General features: G+C 41.5%; 1 protein-coding gene across 2 annotated transcripts in view; it reads right to left on the reverse strand.

Moving 5' to 3' along the window:
• Window positions 1-21,150, reverse strand: part of lrrtm4l1 (leucine rich repeat transmembrane neuronal 4 like 1) — a 56,066-nt gene extending 34,916 nt beyond the window's left edge. For both annotated transcript variants that reach the window (XM_047568941.1, XM_047568942.1), the window contains exons 1-3: window positions 20,876-21,150; window positions 20,581-20,749; window positions 2,406-4,033 (exon numbers count right to left, since the gene is read on the reverse strand). In XM_047568941.1, the coding sequence (XP_047424897.1) occupies window positions 2,406-4,033; window positions 20,581-20,584 (1,632 nt within the window). In that variant the 5' untranslated portion in view covers window positions 20,585-20,749; window positions 20,876-21,150. The remainder of the gene's footprint in view (window positions 1-2,405; window positions 4,034-20,580; window positions 20,750-20,875) is intronic.
• Between the last annotated feature and the right edge of the window lie 2,720 nt (window positions 21,151-23,870).

Here is a 23,870-nt window from a genome sequence, read left to right on the forward strand (position 1 = left end):
TTTCACTATAGCTTCAAATGTTCAAATCTTTCAAAGGGCTTGAAATATGTGAAAGTCACCTCGTCACATTTTCCCCAGTAAAGCTTCGAGAACATTGAACTGAATAAACTGCCAGAACTGAAAGGAAAAGAATTTAACAGTTCTAGTCCACTCCACTGTCAACAATAGAGGAGTTATGACATACAGAGAACGAAGTGAGTTGGTTGACCTTTAATATACTGTATATTATACTGTGCAGTGAAAATTTAATTTACTCTTTTTTTTTTTTTTTTTTTTTTTACTATGATGCGGGATATACTGCTGTGAGGTATATTAACAATGAAAATGCACTTGAGCGATTTCAGAAAGTCAGATTCTTCATATGCAGTGCAAAAGCTAAAATGTCTACTTGTCTAAAAAAGAGATGAGCAGGATTTGAGTCCCAAATTGTTAAGCAAAGTACCAAGTTGAAGTAAAGTAAAGCAGCTGAATTGAAGACCAATGGGAGAAATATCCGATACAGTTGATTAAACTATGACACAAACGAGAAGTTTCCCTAATGTTCAGCGCACCGGAGCACTGCCCGCAAATTTAGTCCCTACTGCAAAATTCACCATGGCGGTTGTGATCTTGTCAAATTAACCCAGGAGGAGCAGCAGCAGTGGTGTCTTTTTAAAAAGGCCTACCTACGTCCATACACCAACAATATTTTTATTATTTTTTTAATTGGAAACATTTGAGGGGGAAATATCCAGAAAGGGCTGCCTCTTTAAAAGTGGACAGAGGTCAAGGTCCTTCTAAAGCAGGGGTAGTTTTTAGTATATTTCTTAATGGCAAATTTCAACTTTTTCTTTAGTAGTGTTGAAATCTTAAACTATGCAGATCAGGCATGACATTAAAACCACCTCCTTAATACTGTGTTGGTATCCCTAGACCATGACACTTTTAATCTAAGGGTCCAGGGTTCAAGTCCCTGTCTGAATGTAATATTTTGTGAAGTTGCCCAGTCTGGGACTAATAAAGTATGTATCTATCTGTTCAGAGAATGGACATGGATGAGGGTGTACTGCAGTCTCGCTACAGAATGTTCTATGAGTTGAGGTGAGGGGCCTCTGTGGATCATACTACAGATGATGATCATTTTGGGAACTAGTGAAATTGGAGGCCAGGTCAGCACCTTATGCTGTTTTTCATTTCGAGGGCTTGTTAATATGTCATTGTTATTCACTTCTCCTGTCATAATGGTCATAATATTATGCCTGATCAAATGGAGTGCTTTAATAATGTTTAAACTTTGATAGGCCCATTGGTGAATATATTATAGATGAGCGACAATTGTTTTAATTGGCTGAACTTGTGTGCAGAGATTTTTCATGAGTTTTCTTGAAGGTGACTGCAATCACCCCTGGTTTATAGATATGCTCCTTATCACAGAGGAGGGATCCACATTTAAGCCATATTTTAAGCTTTGGGATAACAGTATTGCCTCCCCTCTGTGCAGATTACCGTAAATCTCCTCAAGTGAGGAAGAATGCACTGTGCGAAACAAGCATGGTTTAACATTGAGGGGCAGTTACAGTGCACTTATCCAGAAGACTGTTCAGGTTTCAAATCTTCTCAGACCAAGACCAACCTTCAACCTGATGAGCAAGATAATATAGTTCCCTTGTACTTCTAGTGATTGGTTCTCAAGCAACGACTCTCACTTTGTTATGATAGTCAAAATATGAGTAGGTAAATAGCAGTGCAAGTCACTGACCTTGTCACTTGTTTTTTGCATAAATTTATATTGTTTGTTAGTACAGCAGGACTAATAAAACACATTTGATAATTAGTAATATAAAATACTCATTCCCAGATAAATAACTGCTTCAGTCACATATACGTGTACTAGTCCACACACACTCCACCCCCAAACAGACACACAAACAAAAGAAATTCCTTAAAACATGAGCCATGCCATGCTGATGTGGTGTGGTGTCTATAAATTAGTTAGACGGAGTCCAATTATTCTTGGGTTCCTTAAATTCAAAATACAATGAAGAATATTTCAAAAGTGTAGGTTTGAACATAAAACTTAGATGACAATTTGTTGACTTAAATTGAAAAAAAAAAAAAACGTAGAAAAGAAACCAATTAAATCTACAGTTAATTGTACGTTGTGATCCCCTGGTCACATCTTCTTTTTCTAGAAAAGGAGTAGATAATTTGCCACTTAAGAATTTAATTTGGAAGTACAAGTAGAATAATTGGAGACATCTAACATTTGAAATAAGTATGTTATGAATGAAAAGTGTTAAGGGTGCTTAACTGTGATTTAAGAGGGTTTTTTACAGGGCGTACTTGATAAAAGATTTACCTCTGAGTAAAGTTGAGTCTTGTATTTTGATTTTGAGTTTTTAGTTTTAGGCTGCGATGGATCATACCTCACACTCCCTGGAGCCAGAGATTGTGCAAGTGCAGGAACCAGTGCCATTGCCTAGCACTTCCAATTCTGGTGTGGCTGCAGGGTTGTAGCTCATGTAATACTCTTGGAGCTGGGAGCTAAGGTTCTGCTCTGGCTCTGGACTCTTTTTGCGACGCTTCCGTCCCACCATGGAACGCTGCTGCAGCAACCTGGTAGCACCTGGGTAGCGCCGCCACAACACATAGATAATTGTCAAGATTAGGGACATGGTGAAGAAGAGTGCCACGCTGCCGACCACCACTTTGTGCAGAGTCATGTGCTCCATCTCTGGGGGTGGTGTGTGAGTGGGCCGAGTGCGAACCACTGAGTCTCTCGGATCTTTGCTCATATGCCCCGGCAAGGTAGGGTAAGATATCAGTCGAGGTCTTACGGGTGTGAGAGAACCATAGGTGTTGGTTGGTGGCAAAGGTGGAGAGTTGCTAGTGGGGGCAAATGTTGGTTCAGCAGTGGCTTCGGAAATTAGCTCAGACGTTGGTGAGGGTGTTTCAGTCAGAATGTAATCAGTTTCCTCACAAATACCATGGTTCCTAGTGGCTTCCATGATTTTTTCTCCCTGGAGATATTTTGGACTGCTGCATATCATAGTGGTGTCTTTGCTGCCCCGGAAATTCCTCAACCAAGCTACGAGTGGGCAAATTCCAGTTCCACAATCCCACATGTTGCCAGCAAGGCTTATGGTGGTCAGTGAAAGCCAGGCTGACACTGCCTCCTGAGACACATTGGACAGCTTGTTGGATTCCAGGTTTAGGACTTGAAGATTGGGCAAGCAGTGAAAGACAGCAGGGTCCAGTGCCTGGATTTCATTTCCAGACAGGTCAAGTTTTTGTAGCGTATACCAAGTCCATGGAAGGCCCTGGTTGACCACCCGAATGCGATTCCACTGCAGATAGAGTGATCTCAGATTGGCCAAGCGTGGAAACAGAAAAAAGTTGATTCGTGAGAACTGGTTGTGCTCCAGATGTAACTCCATCAGCTTCTGTAGCCCCAGAAAGGTGGTACGGGTAAGAGCCTTGATTCGATTGTAGCCTAGGTCCAGAAACTCCAAACTCCTGCACTCCAGGAAAGCTCGAATGGGGATATTGGAGAGACCATTTGAGCGTAGGTGAAGGTTTTGTAGTTTTCGTAAGCCATGGAATTGACCTGGCTGCAGGATTTCCAATTTGTTGTAGGACAAGTCCAGACTGCGAAGATTGGGAATTCCATGGAATGTTGAATTGTGTAGGGATGTGATCCTGTTGGAGCTCAGTATTAGCTCTTTCAACCTACGGACCCCCTGAAATGCTCGACTGTCAACCGCTGAAATCTGATTGTGGTCTAGGTATATCCACAGAAGCTGGCTGAGATGAGCAAACTGATAGGGCAACAGCGTGTGCAGTTCATTATAGCGAAGGGAGAGGCCCTGGCAGCCGATTGAGATGTTTTCTGGGACATCTAAAAATCCAGACTGATCACAATGGACAGTTTTTCCTTCACATCGGCAGCTATTGGGGCAGGTGCGCTCACCAAAACTGAATAACAGGGGAGCCCGCAAGAGGAGGAGCAGAGGAAAGAGGAGGTGTGTCAGTCGTCCATCACACAGCAATGGACCTAAAAGAAAAAAGAAAGAAAAAAGATAAAAATTAAAATAAGAATTTAAGATACTGACTGAAGATCAAGTTACGTTTTAGACGTGAACCAGTAAATAACATAAATGGAAAAACACGAAAATATACATTGTTGAAAAAGATAAATAGTTTGTTTTAAAATTAGAACAATAGCTGTAGTCTCATAATTGCTTTCTGATATATGTACCTTGCAATTTTGCATCCTTTTTAGACTCTCCTCTAACATATGGTAGACTTCTTAAGGATAGTGAACATCTGGACAGATATTCTACACATCTGCTAAGGTTAAGACACCGGGAGGCTCTGTGCTTAATTGTAAAGCGAACGATTCACAGGATGATGTGAAAGCACTATTTTCTCAGGATTAGTACAAGCCGTTCTCATTTAGTTTTGAAGATTCTTCCAACATTTGCAAGACCCCTGTGACCCCTAAGTTGAAATGAGACACTCTTAACTTTCTAAAAAGAGAGAGAGAGAGAGAGAGAGAGAGAGAGAGAGAGAGAGAGAGAGAGAGGATATCTCCGGAAGACTTCAGAACTTTTTAAAACTCTAACTTTTTAGTACAAGTGCAAACACAAAATATTTGCATTTTAAACACAAGAACGGGGAACAGCAATACCATAGGACAATAAGATTCAATATTATCATACCTTAAGTATGACCTTAAAGTTTTTTGTTTTTTTTGTTCCCAACCAAACAAGAATTTGAAAATTAGATTAAGATCATTGTGTTAGGTATCTCTGGACTTGATCTCCTTACATGATCAAAGCAGCTGTCGAGATCTGTTGGCATTTATGTCCTGTTCACTTACTAGTTTACGTCTTAGTAAAATCCCCTCTATGCTGATGACACAGTCATATAGTTTAGAGTTGTGCTTATCAGCCTAGCCTTCACAAAAAGTCTCCAAGGAGCACTATAAGTAAATAAAAAATGCAGAATTTAAGTGGTAATAAAAAATGCTTTACATACAACCCCTGCCTTTTATATCATAAAACAATGTATGAGTACAATACTAAGACATGTCAAAGACTAAGAGTACACATTTTAGGGTTTGTCATGTCATTTAATTCTGTGTTGGTTAGCTCAGGTTAAAAAAAGAAAAATGTTGCCATGGCACATAAAATGTGCCAGAAGTGATTTCCTATTTCTACACAGAGGGACAAGAGGGTCAAGGGACACATCCATGACCCAGGGCTGTTTAATGTTCTGACCCTGTGCAATGCTCAGTCCAAGGACAAAGCCGCTTCCAAAGATATTATTACTTCCTCTCAATTGTCTGTTCAGATTTGTAGCCACGGATTATACTTAGAAGGAAATGACCATATGTACATCAGACACATTTGTCCTATTACACTTGTGAGGGCCGTAACTGAGTGATGCATTACTTAGAAGAAGTCGCATTTTCAAAATATCCTCAAGGTCCAAAAAAAGAAATCCAATAGCAAACACACACACACGCACATCAAATGTGTATGCAAAAAAAGTTTTTCGTATTGACATCAAGTAAACAACATGAATACCAAAAACAATACATCTGTTTTAGGATGTGCAACTGTGTATACATGAGTTATCAATTTCCAGAACAGAAGTGTGGACAAACAGATGTGCATTATGAAAGATAAGCGGACAGAGACAGAGGCTGTAATGATGATGAATCAATGACGCAAGATCATACATTTGCATATCCTATAATCCCATCAAATCTAACACTGACCAATCCTCAGAGAGCGATAAATGTACAGTCTGTAAATTGCTGTCTAATGACTCTTGTAATTGTTCATTACAAGCTTCAACATGTAGATTTAATACGTACATATATACAGAGAATACGCAGATGTGTGTTTTGTGTACCGTAAATCATTTGTCATTTCTGTGTGCTAACCTGCTGTCGGAAGCTGCCAACTAAGAAAAAGAGAGCTGGAGAAAAATCCCTCTATTGTGTGGCATATGGTGAGAGGAAACATTATTATGCATCATTATAGCACAACTTGGGGATTGTCACACAGCACAGTGACAATTTTATGCTAAAATGGTTAGCAAACACTCCTGGTCCCCGATGAACTGCAATCACATCTCGCTATGCTGTATTGTACCTCGTTACTGGCAGGTAACTATTCACTTTCACCTGCTGGAAAATGGCATTTTATGAGTGACTGAATTTCTTGTCGCTTTACAAGTTCAGAGTTAATGTTCTCTTTTCAATTTTGTCTGTAATGTTTAGCAGTTCATCTTGTTTTTCTTCCCTGCAGGGATTAGATGAATAGAACATTATTTGAAATTCACAGCTTATTGTAAATACATGAATGGATGTTTTTATGTGCTGGCTGGTAGTGATCTGTAGTACTATCTCCTGTGTAACACGGATTAGGGTGTCAGTGCTAGAACATACAATTTTGCAGTATTAATAACAATGTTAATTAAGTTACTGTGTGATAACTAAAAAGAAAAAAAAAACACTCAAAGAGCACTCAGTTGCTCATTATAAGAATATTATAATATGTGGCAAAATTTTTAATCTGTATGTGGATGGAGGTAGAATTAGGCAATCATGGGACATTTCCTACTAACCCTAACCCTGGCCCAACATTCCTTCACTGTTTACATATTAATGTAATCAGTTTATGGACACCCTGTGATGTCACTTACACAGTACGTTTCCTGAACTGCAGTTTTAAAGCTCAGCATAGTCAATCCAGTTGCTGTCATCTTGGCAGTGCCTGACTCCACCTAACCACCATCCAATCCATAAATACTCAAAAAAGTGGATTATAAGTGGAGCTCTGGAGTGTGGCTTACACATAGACTGTATAACGTGTTCCCACTTCCTTGCATTGGCCAAGCTGACACTATTTTCCCAGGGATGTGGGGGGTGCCATCTTGCCATTTTGGAGAACCACTTTCACAGCCCCACAGGACTGCCCCGGCCGTCATTATGTCACATCCCATTTCTACAGCATCAAATAACTAATAATAACTAAACAGAAAAGAAACTTTTCCAAAAAAAAAAAAAAAAAAAACACTTGAACAAGCTCCGTGCACTTAATCCTGCACTAGGGTCACTGGAGCCCATCCCAGCTGGCATTGGGCGAAAGGTGGGGTACACCCTGGAGTCGCCAGCAGGTTAACACTAAGACATACAACCATTCACACTCACAGGGACTCACCAATTAGCCTAATGAGCATGTCTTTGGAGGTGGGAGGAAGCCGGAGTACCCGGAAAGAACCCACACGAACACAGGGAGAACATGCAAACTCCACCCAGAAGGGCCCGAGCTGGACTCGAACCCGATCCTTCTTGCTGGGAGGCATCGGCGCTAACCACCAAGCCACTGTGCCGCCCCCAACATTACATTAACTACCTAAAATAATAATAATAATGTAACTTTGCCTTTAGTTCGTTGATTATGATTATGATCAAACCTGTTTCCATTAAGTTATTACAATATAAAATTATTTAACCGTACAAAAATGAAATGGCCTGTACTGCAGCCACTCATCAGGGGGAGCAGTTCCTTCCATCTTTATGCTGATGCTATGGCAGCTCACTTTAAGCGGTCACACCCTTCACTGTGCATAACATTAAGTCTTAATATAATTGAAGTGGGTGAGAATAGTTTCTATGATTATGAAACTACCTATAAAGATTTTTTTTTTTAAATGTACCGGACTATAAACTTGTTTATAATTTATGTTCCAAAGTTGACCATTTTAACATGGAGGTCCATGTCGATTGACCGAGCAGTCCTCAAGAGGCCATGTGAGGTAGTGTAGACTTTTTTTTTTTTTTAACATTACTATGAAACAACAAATATCCCAGAATATGAGCAAAAGGAGGAGCAGCAGTAGGGTTATAAGTTCTATGATAGCGAGTGTCTGAAAATGATGAGTACCTACACAAAATGAAAATGTGTGCTATAAATAAATCCTTCCAGTCCCTCAAGCAGTAGATGCACTGTCACTCCCATCACCTCCAATAGCTTCTACGCGAACTCGCCAAGCATCCGTAGCACTACACGCAGCCATCGGTTTTCCCTAAATGATAATCCCATTGGAGCATTTAGAAGGTCTGTTGTGAGCCCTCAGGGAAACATCATTATGTTATATCACTAAAACTACATCTGGGAGTTTGCAAGCATGTTGCCTCCAAAAAAAAACAGTGGGGGTTATTCAGACATATTTTAGATGTCAGAAAACTCCAGGCTGTGTAGCTAGAGCCGCAATATTCAGCCACTGGCTCATTGACGCCTCCGCATGACAGCCTCTTTAATTAGCACACATTGGTTCAGCATGGATTTCTGCATAGGCAGAACAGTAATAAAAACCCACTGGACATGAGTACGCGCCCATGAGAGGCTTTTCACAGAGCAGACTGAAGAGTTACTCAGTACAGATTGATTAAAAAAATCATTCAATGCTGGATTATGTGCATCACTCAGGTGATCTTCAATGACAGTAGCCATATAGTGTATTGGAACGCAAAAGATGTCTGTCATCCTCGTTAATGGGAAAAGGCAAAATTAGCATGAAAAATAGGTGAAGAAGAACCTAAGCTTTAAATAAAAACATAGTTCAGGCTGCATTGCTATTAAATCTGTTCCCTCTCCAAACAGATATGATCTAATGTGGTAAGCTACACACATCTGTTTACTTGGCACCTGCGTCTTAGTAGAGCATAACTAATCTGAGCCAGGGGCTTTTGGAGATTTCATATCTTGCACGCACACACACACACACACACACACACACACACACACACACACACACACACACACACACACACACACACAGACACACACACGCACACACAAAAAAAATGGTCTTGAAGATTTGAACATTAGCACCGTACAGAATAAAGAACAGTGATCTTAGTGGAAATGTCACAAAAGTAAATTTATTCTAATCGCATACATGTTCCTGCCACTTATGTTGCAGTGGAAGTGGGTTGTTCAGTTTTTCAGATTCTGCGCATCTCCCTCTGAAGTCGCTTGTCGCACGTGTGCCGCGGCACAGCCTCTTAAAATGTGATCTGTGCTGAAAAGAATTGAAGTGATGACCTTCTTGTTCACGATAAAAGCAAAAACTAACAATAGTAAATGAGCACTACTGTATAAAAAAAAACGCATTGCTGTTTTCACCAACAATAACACCTAAACACTAATGTGCTAAAGTTATTACTCTTAGTACTTCTAACTTTTAATCTACCCACTGCACAATTTTTGGTTTTGACCCAGTCTGGTCTGACTTATATTTTTATAAAGCAAAAAAATATATAACCACCTGAAACCTGAGCTTTAGTTTGTTATGCATTTTAAATTTCTCTATTTCTCTTTATTTGGGATGAGTAGGACCTAAGAACTACAAAAAGTAAACATTGTCTTTGAACAGTAAGTAACAGTAAATCTGTCCTTATGTGTGGACACAGGGATTATTTCACTCAATATTATAACAAAATCACCAATATGTAACAAAATATAAAACTGTTCATTTTCATGTCTGAACGTTGCTGCGCAAAAGCAGAATTGCAAAAAACTAAGTCCTCAATTGAGTACTTGCTAACTAGCAAAGTTATAGCTTGTTACTATTGATGCAAATTGTGTGTCATATTAAACTAGAAAAGTTAATAAGCATAAATATATAAACATGTTTCAACTGTAAAATTTATTGAGCTTTTGTACCTTGTCCACTTTCGTTATGTGATTGGCTGCAGAATGAATCCGCTGAAATGCCCGCGATCACGCTTTTAGACCAACTACTATCAAGTTAAGAGAATAGAAGTTTAAATGAAGCAGAATAAGCTGCCACAAACCTGAAACTTAACATCCCCGTATGAGGACACAGGGTCTCAGGAGGATAAAGTGAAAATATTACCACAAAATTTAGTGTTTCACATTTTCTAGCTGCTTACTTACAATTGATTCCAGGCCACACCTTTAACCTTTTGTTTCATTTTTTTTCTTTTTGTAAAATAAATAAATAAAAACACCATAAATTAAGAATTGCTCCTACTATAGTAAAGATCAGTATGTTGATGGATTCATAGGATTTGCCAAAGATGAGTCAGGATCATGTCTGGAATCGCTTTCTGTTTACAATGGCAGGATATAGTGTCTTTCCATAAGTGCTGTCTGTTATAAATGTATATAATATAATATAATATAATATAATATAATATAATATAATATAATATAATATAATATACCATCATTGTTCTTCATTCTAGTTGTGTTTTACCATTTTAGCCAGCTTTCTAACTACATTTGCACACGTTCTTTTGGAATTTATGGTCATGGGCCTCATTTATATGATATAACAGCAACCAATTTAGATTTTTAAAAGGCAGAAAATATAAGTAACTGTGACTTGCAAAGCAGAAAAGCTCATTGTGAAGCAATGTATAGATGATTTCTAGTCTAATAGTATCTTGCAGCCTCAAATTACAGCATATGTTGCTATTAAAAAAAAAAAAGCTAATTTAACAGCCAATTACTAAGCAAGAAGCATCTTGCATTTGTTTTTTTCAGTAATGTTATTTAGCAATAAAACAGCTGAGACAAACTGCACATGATGTAAACTGTGACTGCACGTAGACATTTTTTAGGTAAACTGGGAAATTGTTATTATTATTGTAAGATAAGCAAATGTAACTTAATGAAGCTCTGTGGGTGCGTTGTTATTTAAATTCAGCCACCTGTGTTGCTGACAGAAGGAAGGAGTAAATTCCAGAGATTAATGCCGGCCAGCAACAACCTAAATAAGTTCTCCGCCGAAATGTCGCTAATTCATCTTCTGCTTAAGCTTCTTCGCTCCACTCTCCTTCGCTTATAGGGGAATGAGGCTAGTTTCCTGCAATGATTTGCAGCTCCGCAGTGGAGAGAACAGGTAGCTCCAACGAGGCGAAGTCTGTCGTACCGCTGCAGAGCCGAGTGACACGGACATTGTGTCGGAGAGGCAAACATCGCCTTTTCCCCTAACCTCATGACAGATGAGAACAAACGCTCGTAGCCAGGGGAAACGCACTCAATAAAGGTGGTGACAGCCAGGAAATGCTTAAAAGGCAGAAAAACTCAAAATACAGTACACGGCAGTTTCCGAAATCCTAAAATGAAAGGACATTTTTTTGATGAGTAAATGACACAGCACAAGTACAAATCTAAAGCATGTGCGAAAATGACACAGCTTTCATTTAAGATTTTATCGGCACTCGTCTTTAAAGATGACTCTTGGTATAATTCTGTGGAATGCACTACGGTGGAGTGGTGCTCCCACTGAAGTACGAGATACAGAGTAGTTACTTGAAGCAAACTGGTACAGATTGCGGTTCCTTTTATTGTGTGCAACAGCTAATGCTTCAACACAATTAGCGTCCGATAAGAATGCAATTGCAGACAATAAATATAAATTAAAAGAACCGGTGGCGGTGCTCCAGTATCCCTGGGGTTGTTTGCCTAAATGGGTTTCGGATAAAAAATAAAAATAAAAAAAACAGCAAAGTTATTATAATGTGTCCTAAAATATATCTCTTTCCCAATTACCTCAGCTAAGGTCAGTTTCCAATGGCAACCTTCTCTGAAATCCCATAAAAGTGAGACTGTTTCCCCCTCCTCAGGATAGAGAGGGCTCTGGCAGGCCCAGCGGAGTCAGCTGTCGTCCTCCTTGGCGGTGCGACAAGTTGATATTTCATTTGAATGTGCTGCGCTCTGAGCACTGATGCAAAGGCTATTACCCAGAGTGCCCGAGTGGGCTGGCCAACAGTGTTAAGGCTGAACGCCGGGGCACTTCAAAGAAATGAAAAGTGTGCAAGAAAACAAAATATATCTACTATTTCTTATTAAATGGTCCAGTGTGCCACAGGTTATACACATTATAAGGAAGGGTGTGCCACGGCAGCTTTTAAAGGTTATTGACTGCACGGCGGAAAGCAAAATCTACGTTTCAGATTTGAGGATTTTTTTTTTCCTTCTCCGAAGGACATAAAACACTATGTACTACATACTGGATTGCGTTTACGGCTTTCTCCCTCTTTCCAGCTATCTGGTATAATTGACAAAGATGAGGTATATGAGTGATCACAGCAGATTATAGAAGCTTTATTGTGGCGATAAATCAGCATTATATATCATATTACGTATTTTTTTTTACATAACTCAAAGCTTCAGATGGAGTCATATTATTTCCTGCCGCCCCTTTCCCTCCCCTGCGTTCCTACTCTCTGACACGGCAGCCAAGGTTCTTAAAAGTGTGTGAAGCTGGGGGGCGGGGAGGGGGATCGAGCTTAGGCAAGCAAAATTCCACGGTTCTAAGGCATGTGTGATATATTACATTATTGAGTGTGTTCACTCAGATTTAAGGCACATAAAATTAAAAATACTTTCAGGGCACAGAAGTACGTGACATATTACCAGTCACGGGGCCCATCACCCTACAGTGATTCATTGGACACGCTGGCATTACAATATTGAAATGAAGCACTTTTTACACACTTAAAACCCATTATTAAACCGCCTATTAATTCGAAAATTGGAGTCGGCTGTGATTTCAACTCACAGCAAAAGCATGGAGCTGTGTAAAAACTGCTGATTTATGATAAAAGCTTATTTTACTAGCTCCACATACATGAGGAGACAGGAACTGCCCCTAAACACTGCGCTGTACTGTACATCAGGAAGGACAGATGGAATAGTGGAGCTCAGCTAGTTAATATCACAGCAGTATTGGCAAAATATAGCGTAAATGGGGCAGCGTCCATTAAAATTTGAAATGAAACGAGCAGTCAGTCTGAGGAGGATGTGGTAACTGAGGTCTTCGAGTCCATAACCCACTGAAGCGTTGACAGCGAGGGAGGCGAAGGAGGCGGCTCACGCTGGATTCTTTACTGGAAAAGGGGGAGTTGCATGTGAGCATTTGGGAAAATTGAAAGTGTAAGTAAAACCCCTGCAGCAAACACGCATTAAAAAAAAAAAGCCTTTCTCCAAATGTTAATGCACTTTTGTGTCATTAACTTAAAAATGACGGCAAAAGATTGATGACCCCGCCGCGTAGGCGCTGTGTGTGTGCGCCAGCGCCGTGCAGCTAAGCGCCTCAAACTCCCTGCAGCTCCTTTGCAGTCATGTGGCTTTATGTTTCTACACAGGAGACGTGCATATTTGCCACACAGCCTTCTCGGTTGCTCGAAAACTCGTCTCGGCTTCAACGTGCACCTTCAACATGCTTGAAGTACTTTTGATATATATTTTTAAAGCCTTTCCTTGCTTTGAAAACGGACTTTCGGGCCCTCAGTCGGTTGCCACGGCCCTGGTTCCCGCAACAAGATCTGAGCAGCTAAGGAGCTCTTTGCTGTCTCCCGTGCTTGTGTCATGTGTCACTCAAATATATTAGACGCTCCAATTGGTCGTTGCCTCATTTGCATCACTTTGTACTCGTCCTTTATGCCACCTAAGGTTTCACCATAGCTCCCTGAATTTCATTAGAAGCTCATGGTCACTTGTCGCCACGCTGCAGCCAATCCACGCCAGAAACTGATGAACTTTACATGTGTCCCACAACCAACAGGGAAAAACTGAATGTGTTCAGTTTACCATGCATTAAAGCAGAGGACATCAGTTTGAACCACGTACGACTACATGATATGACACATTCTTCTGGCACATTTCGTGTGTCGTGGCTACGCATGTTAAACTTCTGATGTGTCATTTAATGGCTTTGCCACATGAGACGGTTCAGGCCAGGGCTAAGGACGGGGGTCAATGGTCCTTCGTCGAGATTAGTCAGCGTGAAATAAAACACCAAAACAGCTACTGACAGCGCGCAACATGACTGGGCCTGTTACTCATACACGGTTGATGATTAAATCCTTTCAGTTATGAGTTATGAGTTATCAGTTATGTTTCGGTGCAATGGTACTGATGTATTAACCATTTCAACTATTTGGATGGGAGCTTTAGCGGCACTCCAAAACAAACTACTGTATCTCGCCAAAGTCACAACCTATTACAGTCAGTTTGTAGAAACCAGCCGCGTTGTAAAGGTTGTAAAATATAATTTGCAAACGGGGAGACCTTTACCAAGGCTAATTGGTTATTTTGAATGTCAACATTTTCACACCAGCAGCTTTCGTGTGGCAAAAAGAGCTGCCTGCTGTGGAAAAAAGGAGCCTTAATGAGATGTGTTGGACGGAAGTTCACTTGGAACTGTGACTTTTTTTTAGAGGCGCTTCAGCCAGACCATTCTGGTCTGGTGCCTGGAGTTTCCTCTCAGCCATACTGCTGGGCAGACACTGGAGTAACTTTGAGCCCCATGAATAACCATTAGCATAAGTCTGTGTCTATGTAGCCTACGGTCCTATCAGTTTTTACAGTAAAAGGTCTTAAAAGTGGCTCCGTCTGACAACTGGAAATAATAGCAGAAACTCTGCAGCTCTTATAAGATGTCAGGGCTCTGTTTAATATTCCCATTTAAACTTTAATGACGTGTTGGCTGCAGTGTTGTGATGTGTCGTGATGTCGTGTCTTTCAAAGATCCACAAAAGACAGGAAGTGAGAACAGATAATTCAAGTTGTGAGGCACTGTACGGATTATATTATTCCTTGATGCCGGCCGTTTTATCCAGCTAATGTTTCACTTATCTTTGGCAGATGCTTAATTCCTCGGCCGCAAACATACGAACCACTTAATGCCTTCTTCCACTGGGCAAACAGGATCTATTTAATGTGATAACATTTAAGAAGTCCAAGGACTGCCATTTTAGCTGTCTCATTTCAGACAGTCTTGGTCAATACTGTCCATATTGTGTGCTTCCTTCTCACTGTGCACCCAATAAATCAAGCCACATCCCAAAGTCTTCAACCTTTCCAAACCTGACACTTAACATCCGGAGTCGAGCTGTCATAGAGTGACGGCTATACTATCCCACATATCAGGAGCTTTACTTTTCCTACGAGGCCACACACACACAAGTTATTGGTTCAGAAATCTGTGCAGAGAGGCTGAGAGCTGCACTGATCAATATGAGTGCTGATGTCAAAAGATCAGCACAAACTGAGCTGTTTAAGCTGGCCACTGAGAGGTGAGGCGGCTGTAAACACTGAGGAGTTGACATCATGGATGATGCATATGAGTGTGTGTGTGTGAGTGTGTGTGTGTGTGCGTATGGCATTCTGGCAATCAGTGAAAGGTCAGAAGAACCTTGGGCACTTTCCATCCAAGATTGTGGAGAGAAATATTTATTTTTATTCAGAGAAATTGGCTGTGGAATATTAGTTATCTGAACTTTGGATTCCCATATTCATAATTTTAATTGGCCTTTACAGTGGTGGTATTTACTGTAGACCCACGGAATAAATATGAGAATAATAATAATAAATGAGATAACATAAAAGATCAATTTGATTCCAAACCTTTTGCTTTGCACTCGCAGAAACAACGAGGCGGAATACCGGCACCAAAACACAACAAAACAAACAAAAAAACTGAATTAGGCACAACACCTGTGAACATTTTTCCCAAATGTCCCTCCTTATATGAGACACAGGCCTATTCTCACATTCTGTAATGTGCGCAACGTTTTTTGTCTTCCTCCTATCTATTTTTATTTTCCTATATCCCTGCAAGGACCTACATCCTTTATACAAAGACGCTGCGCTCATCAGAAAAAAAATGACAGCATTGGTCATTTGTTTAAAAGCCCTGAAAACCTAATTCCTAAATCAGCTACTTACTATGAGCGATGGGCTCCTACATGGATTAACGTTTTTTTTTTTCCTCCCTGCCAAATAGCTCTTTTGAATATTTCTATTTGTGGTCGGCTGCATTTAAACTACCATAAGCCTCTTTTACACTGCACATCTGTCTTTTGTCTCCAGCATTCATTCACAGGTCAAATGACTTATTGGCTCCAGCTCTGATCGGCGTCGATGGAAACATGGCACCCAAGTTAGCAAGCCAATTTTCCCAATTTGATATTTATGAACCACTTTGAAAGCTTGTCACCTCTTCCTGTGAGTTCCCCGAGCCTTCGCTATCTTAGACACAAATTCCATCAGTCTTGCTTGTTATGTCAAGCATCTCTACTGCTGAAGGGGAAAAGAGACAATCACCCTTTTAGCGCCATCTGCCACAACATTAAAACCACTGACTGGAGAGGTGAATAACATCGACCATGTTGTGACAATTTAGTGTTCTGCTGGAAACTTCGTACGCATTCGATGTTGATGTTGCTTGGACATATAGCTCCCACCTAGACCAGACCAGGCACCCCCACCCCATAGTAATGATACTTCATGGCAACAGCCATGCCCAGCAGGACGCAGCCTCACACAGAACAACTCAAAAAACATGACACAAAGTGTTGACCTGGCCTCCGAATTCACTACATCCCAAACTGATCAAGTATCTGTGGGATACTTCAACCCATAGGACCCCAAGCCCCCGACTAATAACATTCTGTTACCAGACACCACAGGACACCCTCAGAAGGCCCCTGTCCATACTCCATACTGAGTCACAACTGTTTTGGAGGCACAATGTTTTGCCTGATTGGTGTGTATTGCTCAGACAAGACTATAAAAGAACTAAATAGTGCTGTAGTTACTCAGGGCAATTATAGAAATCTATAACCGCTACATGTTCCAGCAGAAAAGACGCCATAATCAGTAAACACAGTGCACAGTTGATTAATATTTAAAGTTATGTTCTGCTTTAAACACTTGAACCCAGATGACCAGTCTATCACAGGGCAGACCCAAAAGCCAAGCATTCACACTCACATAAACTCAGTTCATTAACGCTGAGGGACCTCGGCATATATTGGCCATTTTTGAATACTTTTGATTTTGCCTTTATAGCACATACATCACTATTATTTATATCTTATATTCCTGATATATATGTAATTTTTTTTTTTTTTTTTTACCATACACACATTTGGAATTTTATGTTTCTGCACAGCTTCACCTGATCTGATCTGATCTGATTTATTTATTTTTTTTCACTTTAACCAATTTTGGCACCTCCCTCCAATCCACATCAGGCTTCTCAGCTGTATTCATCAGGCAGAGCAGCATCAGCTTATCTGACCAGTTTTTCCCGTTATGTAAAATGACAAAAAATGAATCAAAATCCAGGCAGGAATACAGGAAAGCCCCGCACATCCAATCCCCCTCCATCCCCCCTCCCTTTTGACGCCCTCACATGTCCTGTTTTACATGGTCTGTTAACGTCAAACAAAACCCGGGAGACAGACAGCAGCACTCCAGGTGACCTATTTTTTTTTTTTTTTGTTAAAAAATGTCACATGATCTGATCACGCCAGCGAAAACCCATATGTTTAATGAAGAGTGGCCTCCTTTTCCTTTTTTTCTTTTCTTTTCTTTTTTTTTTTTTTTTTACTGCTGCTGCTGACTGGATCTAACCAATGACTAATTCAAACACAGGCAAAGAGGTGAAGCACAAATGGGGCTGAAATGGGCATCTGATGCCTAAGTTGGGGACTTGTGACAACATCCATCCATCACTTCGTACTTGAAGTAAGAAAACAGGCTTTTAAAGGCTCAATACTGTTACAGACCTTGTAAAAGGGTACTAGATATAAAGAAATGTTCCTCCGCGTATAAAGTTCCGGTAGTTTTGAAAAGTCTGCCCCCTGATGAGAGATAGATTGGGGAGGGTGGAATCATTAGAGTCTTCAGGAACACACCAAAGAGGTTTCTGGAGTCCTGCAGTGGAAATTGTAGTTGTGTAAACTTTACCAGAGTTTGAACATAGAACATAAATTTGGCTGAAAATATATAAAGCCAAAATATATAAAGCCAAGACATGAAGAAAGCAAGCGGGGGAAGCCTGTAGTGTGCCTCAGCATCATACAACACACAATACATTATCATGTGCTTCACGCTGCAGTGTTTTTCTTTGTGCGAGCCGCAGCTCGCGGTGCTTTCTGCCAGACTTTGTTCTCAGTTTTGTGTCTCTGCCCATATTTCGCTGCATGGGTCCAATTGTCAGGACACATTGTTTTGGAAAGTCATTCACAGCTGAAGAATTTCAAAGAAAACTTGGAAAAAGTGTTGCCATTCAACACTTTACAACAAACTGCACAAAAAAAAAAAAAAATATGGAAATCGAGGACCTGGGGCGCAATAAAAAGAATCTGACTGGATACGCAGTGTCATGACGGTTTGGTAGCGTGAGTGCGTAGGGGTGGCATGAATATGACAAAACTTCAGCGACACATGGCTGATGGGGATTTTCACTCAGGCACACAATGAGGAAACCTTCTCCACACTGACAGAATAATCCTTATCGATGGCTCCAGCCAGTTTAAAAACAGCTACAGCTGCTGCCATTTCGGCTGTTCGAGGTTATTTAGTGCTCTCTTTCTACATTTCAGTCATTCTTTTTTAATTTAAGTTTTGGCACGACTCTGGAACAACCGCTGTGAAGTCACCAGTTTAAAGCAACATGTTGTGTTACTGCTTTAATCTGCCGAGTAGAGTGCCCTTATCTTTCACTTAAGGGTATTTACTGCTGTATAGTTGATCTAATTAAAACTTGGCAGTATTGCTATGATAATGAATTTATGAAGCTGAGAAGGGAGACCTGGACTTGGTCTTGGAGCTACAGGAAAGGTTTTCTGTGCCAGTGTAGAATTAGAAACAACACTGGGTCTTCTAACTACCTGCGCTATTTTAAGACTAAAAGTGTGGAATAGAAAAAAAAAATACTGTGTCCACAGGTGTCTTAGAAAAATAAAGAAAAGGAATTTGGCTCAGGTTTTCCAGAAAACGGCACCACCGACTAATTAGCATCTCACTCTACCCTTGGAAGCTGATGGATTGTCGAACAAATGGAAGGATATTTGAGAATAATCGCCCTGTTGCTCCTGCGAAAGCGGTTGCACCACAGCAGACGAGCGTGGTCAGTCACGGAAGTGCTTTTACCAGTCATGCCATCACTGTCATCCTGACAGAAACATTCTTCAGCTTCTTCAGATTATTTGTTACGGTGGGAAACAGGGATGAATGTAGATTTCACATCTCAGGCCACATGTAAGTAACTCTCCTCCATCACTGCTGGGGGCTGTTCAGTTAAAACAACAAAATGTCTGCATTGCTTGTCATTAGCTCTGAAAACAAAAGAGCAGTCAACAAACAAAAAACTGTTTGATGCCTGTCTCTGTTGTCTGTCATTGCTATCTGAGTATTTTAATAATGTAGTGATCTAGGCAGAACAGGCATTTAGAGGAAGTCTTTCAACGTGGAACTAATGAGTCTGGTCTGTTATTTGTCTGGATGGTTGCAGAATTCGCAGAGATAACTTGACAGCCGTAAACTTCTCCCTTTCAGCCTGTCTACATGAGCAAAACAAGGCCAGAAGTGTGGGGATTGTAACAAATGCAACCACTTATTTCGGGTTAGAGTAATTGAGATGACATAATTAAAACTCTAATAGTAGGTGCTAATTAGCTGCACTAAGCTGCTCATTACTTGGGAAAACGCCACTGTTCTTGCACAGATGTGTGGGCTGCACGCATTCCTCCAGTCTGCGTCAGCTTTTCACTAGATTAAAAAAAAAAAAAAAAACTCCAACAAGTAAGAAAAAGAGAGCAAATGAATCCCCGCACAGAAAAATGGCAAATGGTTTTCTCTGCATCACGCATCTCTGTTCTGAGTGCGTGCGCCCGTGTCCGCTTGCCTAGACATGAATACTGGTGTACGGCTGAGATACTCAACAGCAAAAGTTGCACTGGGGCATTAAAAAGAGGGGAAACACCGCGCAGCCTCCCATTAAATCGTCTCCAGGCTGTCTGAAGGCGTGAGTGGTATCATTCCGTCGCACATTCAGTGATAAATTCTGATCACCCACGGTTCCTTGGGGCGCCCCAAACATTAGAATAAAAAACCCTCACTGGAGCCGCGCAACGCGAAGTCCCCGGAAAACACTGGAGAGAAGTGTGGGTTTGTGAGGCTGGAGAGGCGATTTCAGCATCGGAGCAGCCACAGTAAAATGGAGGAGGTGATAGGCAGTGTGGGATGAGATTGTAGGTGCTCAAAGCCGTCAGGAGAAGAGGAGGAGGAGGAACAGGAGGAGGAGGATGAGGAGGAGAGGTGGCGGGGGAAGAATAGGATGGAGTCAAAACATGCCAGAGCTTTGAAGGGAGAAGAAATATGCAGGGAGGTGTGAAGAAGAGGCCGAAGACAAACACAAATCTCACCACATTTCAGCCATTTAAGGTCAGGTTGGGACTGAATAAAGTTGGCACTGCAGCTCTTCCTCATCATGAAGGTATTACTGCCTCTCTCCTGTCCTTGATATTCAGAGCAACACTCCCTCTTGCAGTGTCTGTTCCAAAATATTTGAGCTTTTTCAACTAGAAATAATAGGCTAGAGATTCTGAGGAGGATGCAAAAGTAGCAGCGGTCTCACACCACACGCTGGAGGTGTCAGAGCAGAGATGCGCACTAAGATTACGCGAACCATTTGGGTATATTTTCTCGCGGCGTTCGTTTTCAAAAAGCAGACAGCCCTCCGCCGACTTACCCATGGTGTCTCATCGGTCCGTTCCCCGTGTCCTCCGTAGCGCAATCCGCCGCACAGATCACGACTTCCTCTCGTGTCGCCTTTTCTCTCTCGCCGGCACCTTGAGAGCCAGTACGCGGAGCCTCTTCGCGCCTCTCACGCGGCGGGTGACTCACCTGCAGCAGTCATACTAAGAAAAAAAAAAAAAAAAAAAAAAAAAAATAGAAAAAAAAGGCTCTCGATTAGAAAACGGTTTTAAAGTTTGCGCCCATGCTCCTTGACGCAGCGCAACTTTCCGGACTTTGTCACAAATCACCGTGTCATCAAGCTCCGAGTTGGAAATGATAGAGAAAAATCCTGGTTCCACAGTGTGCGTTCAGTCCGATAGAACCATAGCCGCGGAACAGGTGCCACCGACGAGGAAAAACACGCAGCAAAAGTTAAGAGATGAGAGACGACAGCGGGAGAGCGCCGGAGTGCGGGCAGTCACCGGCGGAGGCAGGTGTCCTCTGCGGAAACATCCAGCCGAGCGGCGGACGCAGGGATCACAGGCACACACGGGCACCGTCGGTGGCTCCTGTGCAGCGCATTGGCGAGCAGGTTTTGCGTGTGTGTGCGCGCGGGGGGGGGGGGGGGCGTGTGCGCGCGTGTGGAGGCGCGCATGTGGGAGAAAGACTAGGAGAGAGAGAGAGAGAGAGAGAGAGAGAGAGAAGCGTTTAACAGCTGCAGGCAGATTTGGTCACATATCAGATTTGCTTTTGTTTTCTGCTTGTGCCGCTTCCCCCAACTTCATCCCCACCAACACGAACAAGCCAGTGCAGGAGACGCCTCTCCTCTCGCCCCTTTACCCCCGCCCCCGACCTCCAGTTCATTATTCAGGTGAGGTGTTGTGGATAGGAGGCTATATATGGCCTTCGTTATAACATGAGTGGGTAGCTTGCCTGATCCCACCTCATGTTGCATAATTATTGCAGAAGGGAACACTCAATGCAAGCGTCTTTGTTAGACAACGTTACATTTGGGGGCTGCCATGCTCGAGTAAAAAAGTATAGTGAAAAAGAAAATGAACCGTTTCTGATTCATGAGTGTGTTACTATCCAAGCCACGGACAAATATGCTTTTGATTCTAGCTTGATTGCTTCTAATTCTGTGTTTTGCCAACAACGACAGTCCTGGTGCAATAACATTCCTCTCTGATTTGAAACACTCAGTTGAAGTCACCAGAGCATAGCACCTTCAACTATTTGATTTAGTCACACCTTCTCTAATCACTTTATATTGTGATTAATTCCCAGGATGGTGTTTAGGCTTCCAATTGGTCTTTGATGATTCAGACCCAAGAGTTGGAAAAAACAGATGATACATTTGAGAAATTTTGCCCATTATAAGAAACAGCTCCAGTCTGATCTGACTTTGAGGTTCTTCACACCATTTAGTGATTTACTGAGAGTTGTATAACTCTAGTTTGAACCTCATACTTTCAATGTCAAACTGACTTTAATATAAACTCTGACATCAGTCACGTCTCCCTTTGGGCATTTCAGTAACGAAAATCCAGAGCGGTTTTGGACTTATTTTTTCTCTGCACTTTATAGTCAAGACTAAATCCTATGGCAGCCACGAGGCTTTGCTTTTCAGTATTTGTTTAAAAGACTGACAATCTCATGATAATGTTTCTGTAGTAACATGGCAACAGGTGAACTGTACCACAAAAGTACCCATTACTTGCTGGCTCTGTTTGGTTTAAAAATGAAAGGAAAAAGTCTAGACAGATGTTTTTGTGACCCACCAATCCACCCCAACCTCCTCCCTTTGTGCACTGTACTATAGACAATTAAATTGTTTATATTTTCTTTTAATTATTTTGTTCATTGATCTTGATAGTCAAGACTAAGTCACATGGCCACTGAAGGGCTTTGCTATTCAGCCTTTGGTTTATAGACGTATTGAATTTATAAGGCGCCAGGAGCAGGTAAAAAACACTTTATAGGCGGCTTAATTGGCTTAGTTCAATCAGTTTCAAGTTTAAATCAATGGTCCAAACCTTTGGGGCGGCTATAGTACAGTTTCAATATCACTATGTTGGTGTTACATGGTGTAAGGTTTGAATGTCCATTTACTTTGCCCATTGTGTATCATTTATCATTATTCATTTCATTAAACTTGTGTGTTACACAGACAGGCTGCTTAGCCTACCAGACCTTAGCCTACCTGTTTAAAATTCAAACCGTTTCTTCAAATCATCATAGGATCTCTTTAAAGAACCCGCTATCTCCAGGAGAGCAATTCCCCTAATGCTGTAATTATTTTCACTTTAATCTCTTCAGCTAATTTTCAAAAGCAGCATGCATCCGTAACATATAAAAAGAGCGACTGAAATGAGCAGTACGAACCGAGTGGCTGAGCCACAACGCGGGATGTTTCCCAACGTAACTACTTGTTTGTTTCTGCTGTGGGCGAGCAAGCTGCCTGTTTGGGTTTGTCTGGTCAAACTGACAGTAGCCTATGACAGTAATCGTCTATGGTCACAGCTCCTTTGAATGTCAGACCTTTTCAGCGTCTTCGAGCCACTCGTCAACAGCACCTCTAAATTTCTGAATGGATGACAACTAACAAGATGTCCGTGTTCCAGGAAATCACCCCGGTTTCAACCTTTCAGCACTTCACATACCATATGGTTTGTGTGGAGCTTGTGCTGTGTGTCCTATTGAGGTTTTCACATTTTTAAAGTGGAATCTGGTGAAAACACTTTTTGTAGCTCAGTCAGGGAAGACACTTGAGACTTGGGAGTGACAAGGCCGATAAAATTCATTTAACAAGCAGAGGGAGCAGCCTGTTCGGAGGTTCGGCGTTGGCCCTGTCGCCTGGAGCCACAGTCACAAGGAGGCGGAGCTGTAAATCAGCAGGGGCTTTGCACATCACTTCCTCCTCCTCCTGGACTGCAGACGAGGCCTTGAAGTGAAGAGGAAAAGGGTTGAACTGCAACAAAGAGTGGTGACTGTAGAGAGCTGTCAGGTACATAGAGGAAAGAGGGGTAGACCGCCATGACACACGGCTTAAGGGCTCTGTAAGGACAGGTGATATAAGTTGGCAGATGCGCCCACATGAGGGGAGAATCCTTCATTAGTTAATGGTGCACATAGGAGTCCGCTGAAAAACAAACAAACAAACAAAAAAAAAACAATATTATACATTCCCTCGCTTCCATTCAGTGGTTAGTGGCCATGTGAGACTACTTTTAATAAATGCTCATCACTGTTATGTGTTTAAATGACAAAGCCATTTGGTGGACCATATTGTCATTTGCTATT

Source organism: Mugil cephalus, chromosome 19 (genome assembly GCF_022458985.1).
Source record: "Mugil cephalus isolate CIBA_MC_2020 chromosome 19, CIBA_Mcephalus_1.1, whole genome shotgun sequence".
Classification (NCBI taxonomy): domain Eukaryota; kingdom Metazoa; phylum Chordata; class Actinopteri; order Mugiliformes; family Mugilidae; genus Mugil; species Mugil cephalus.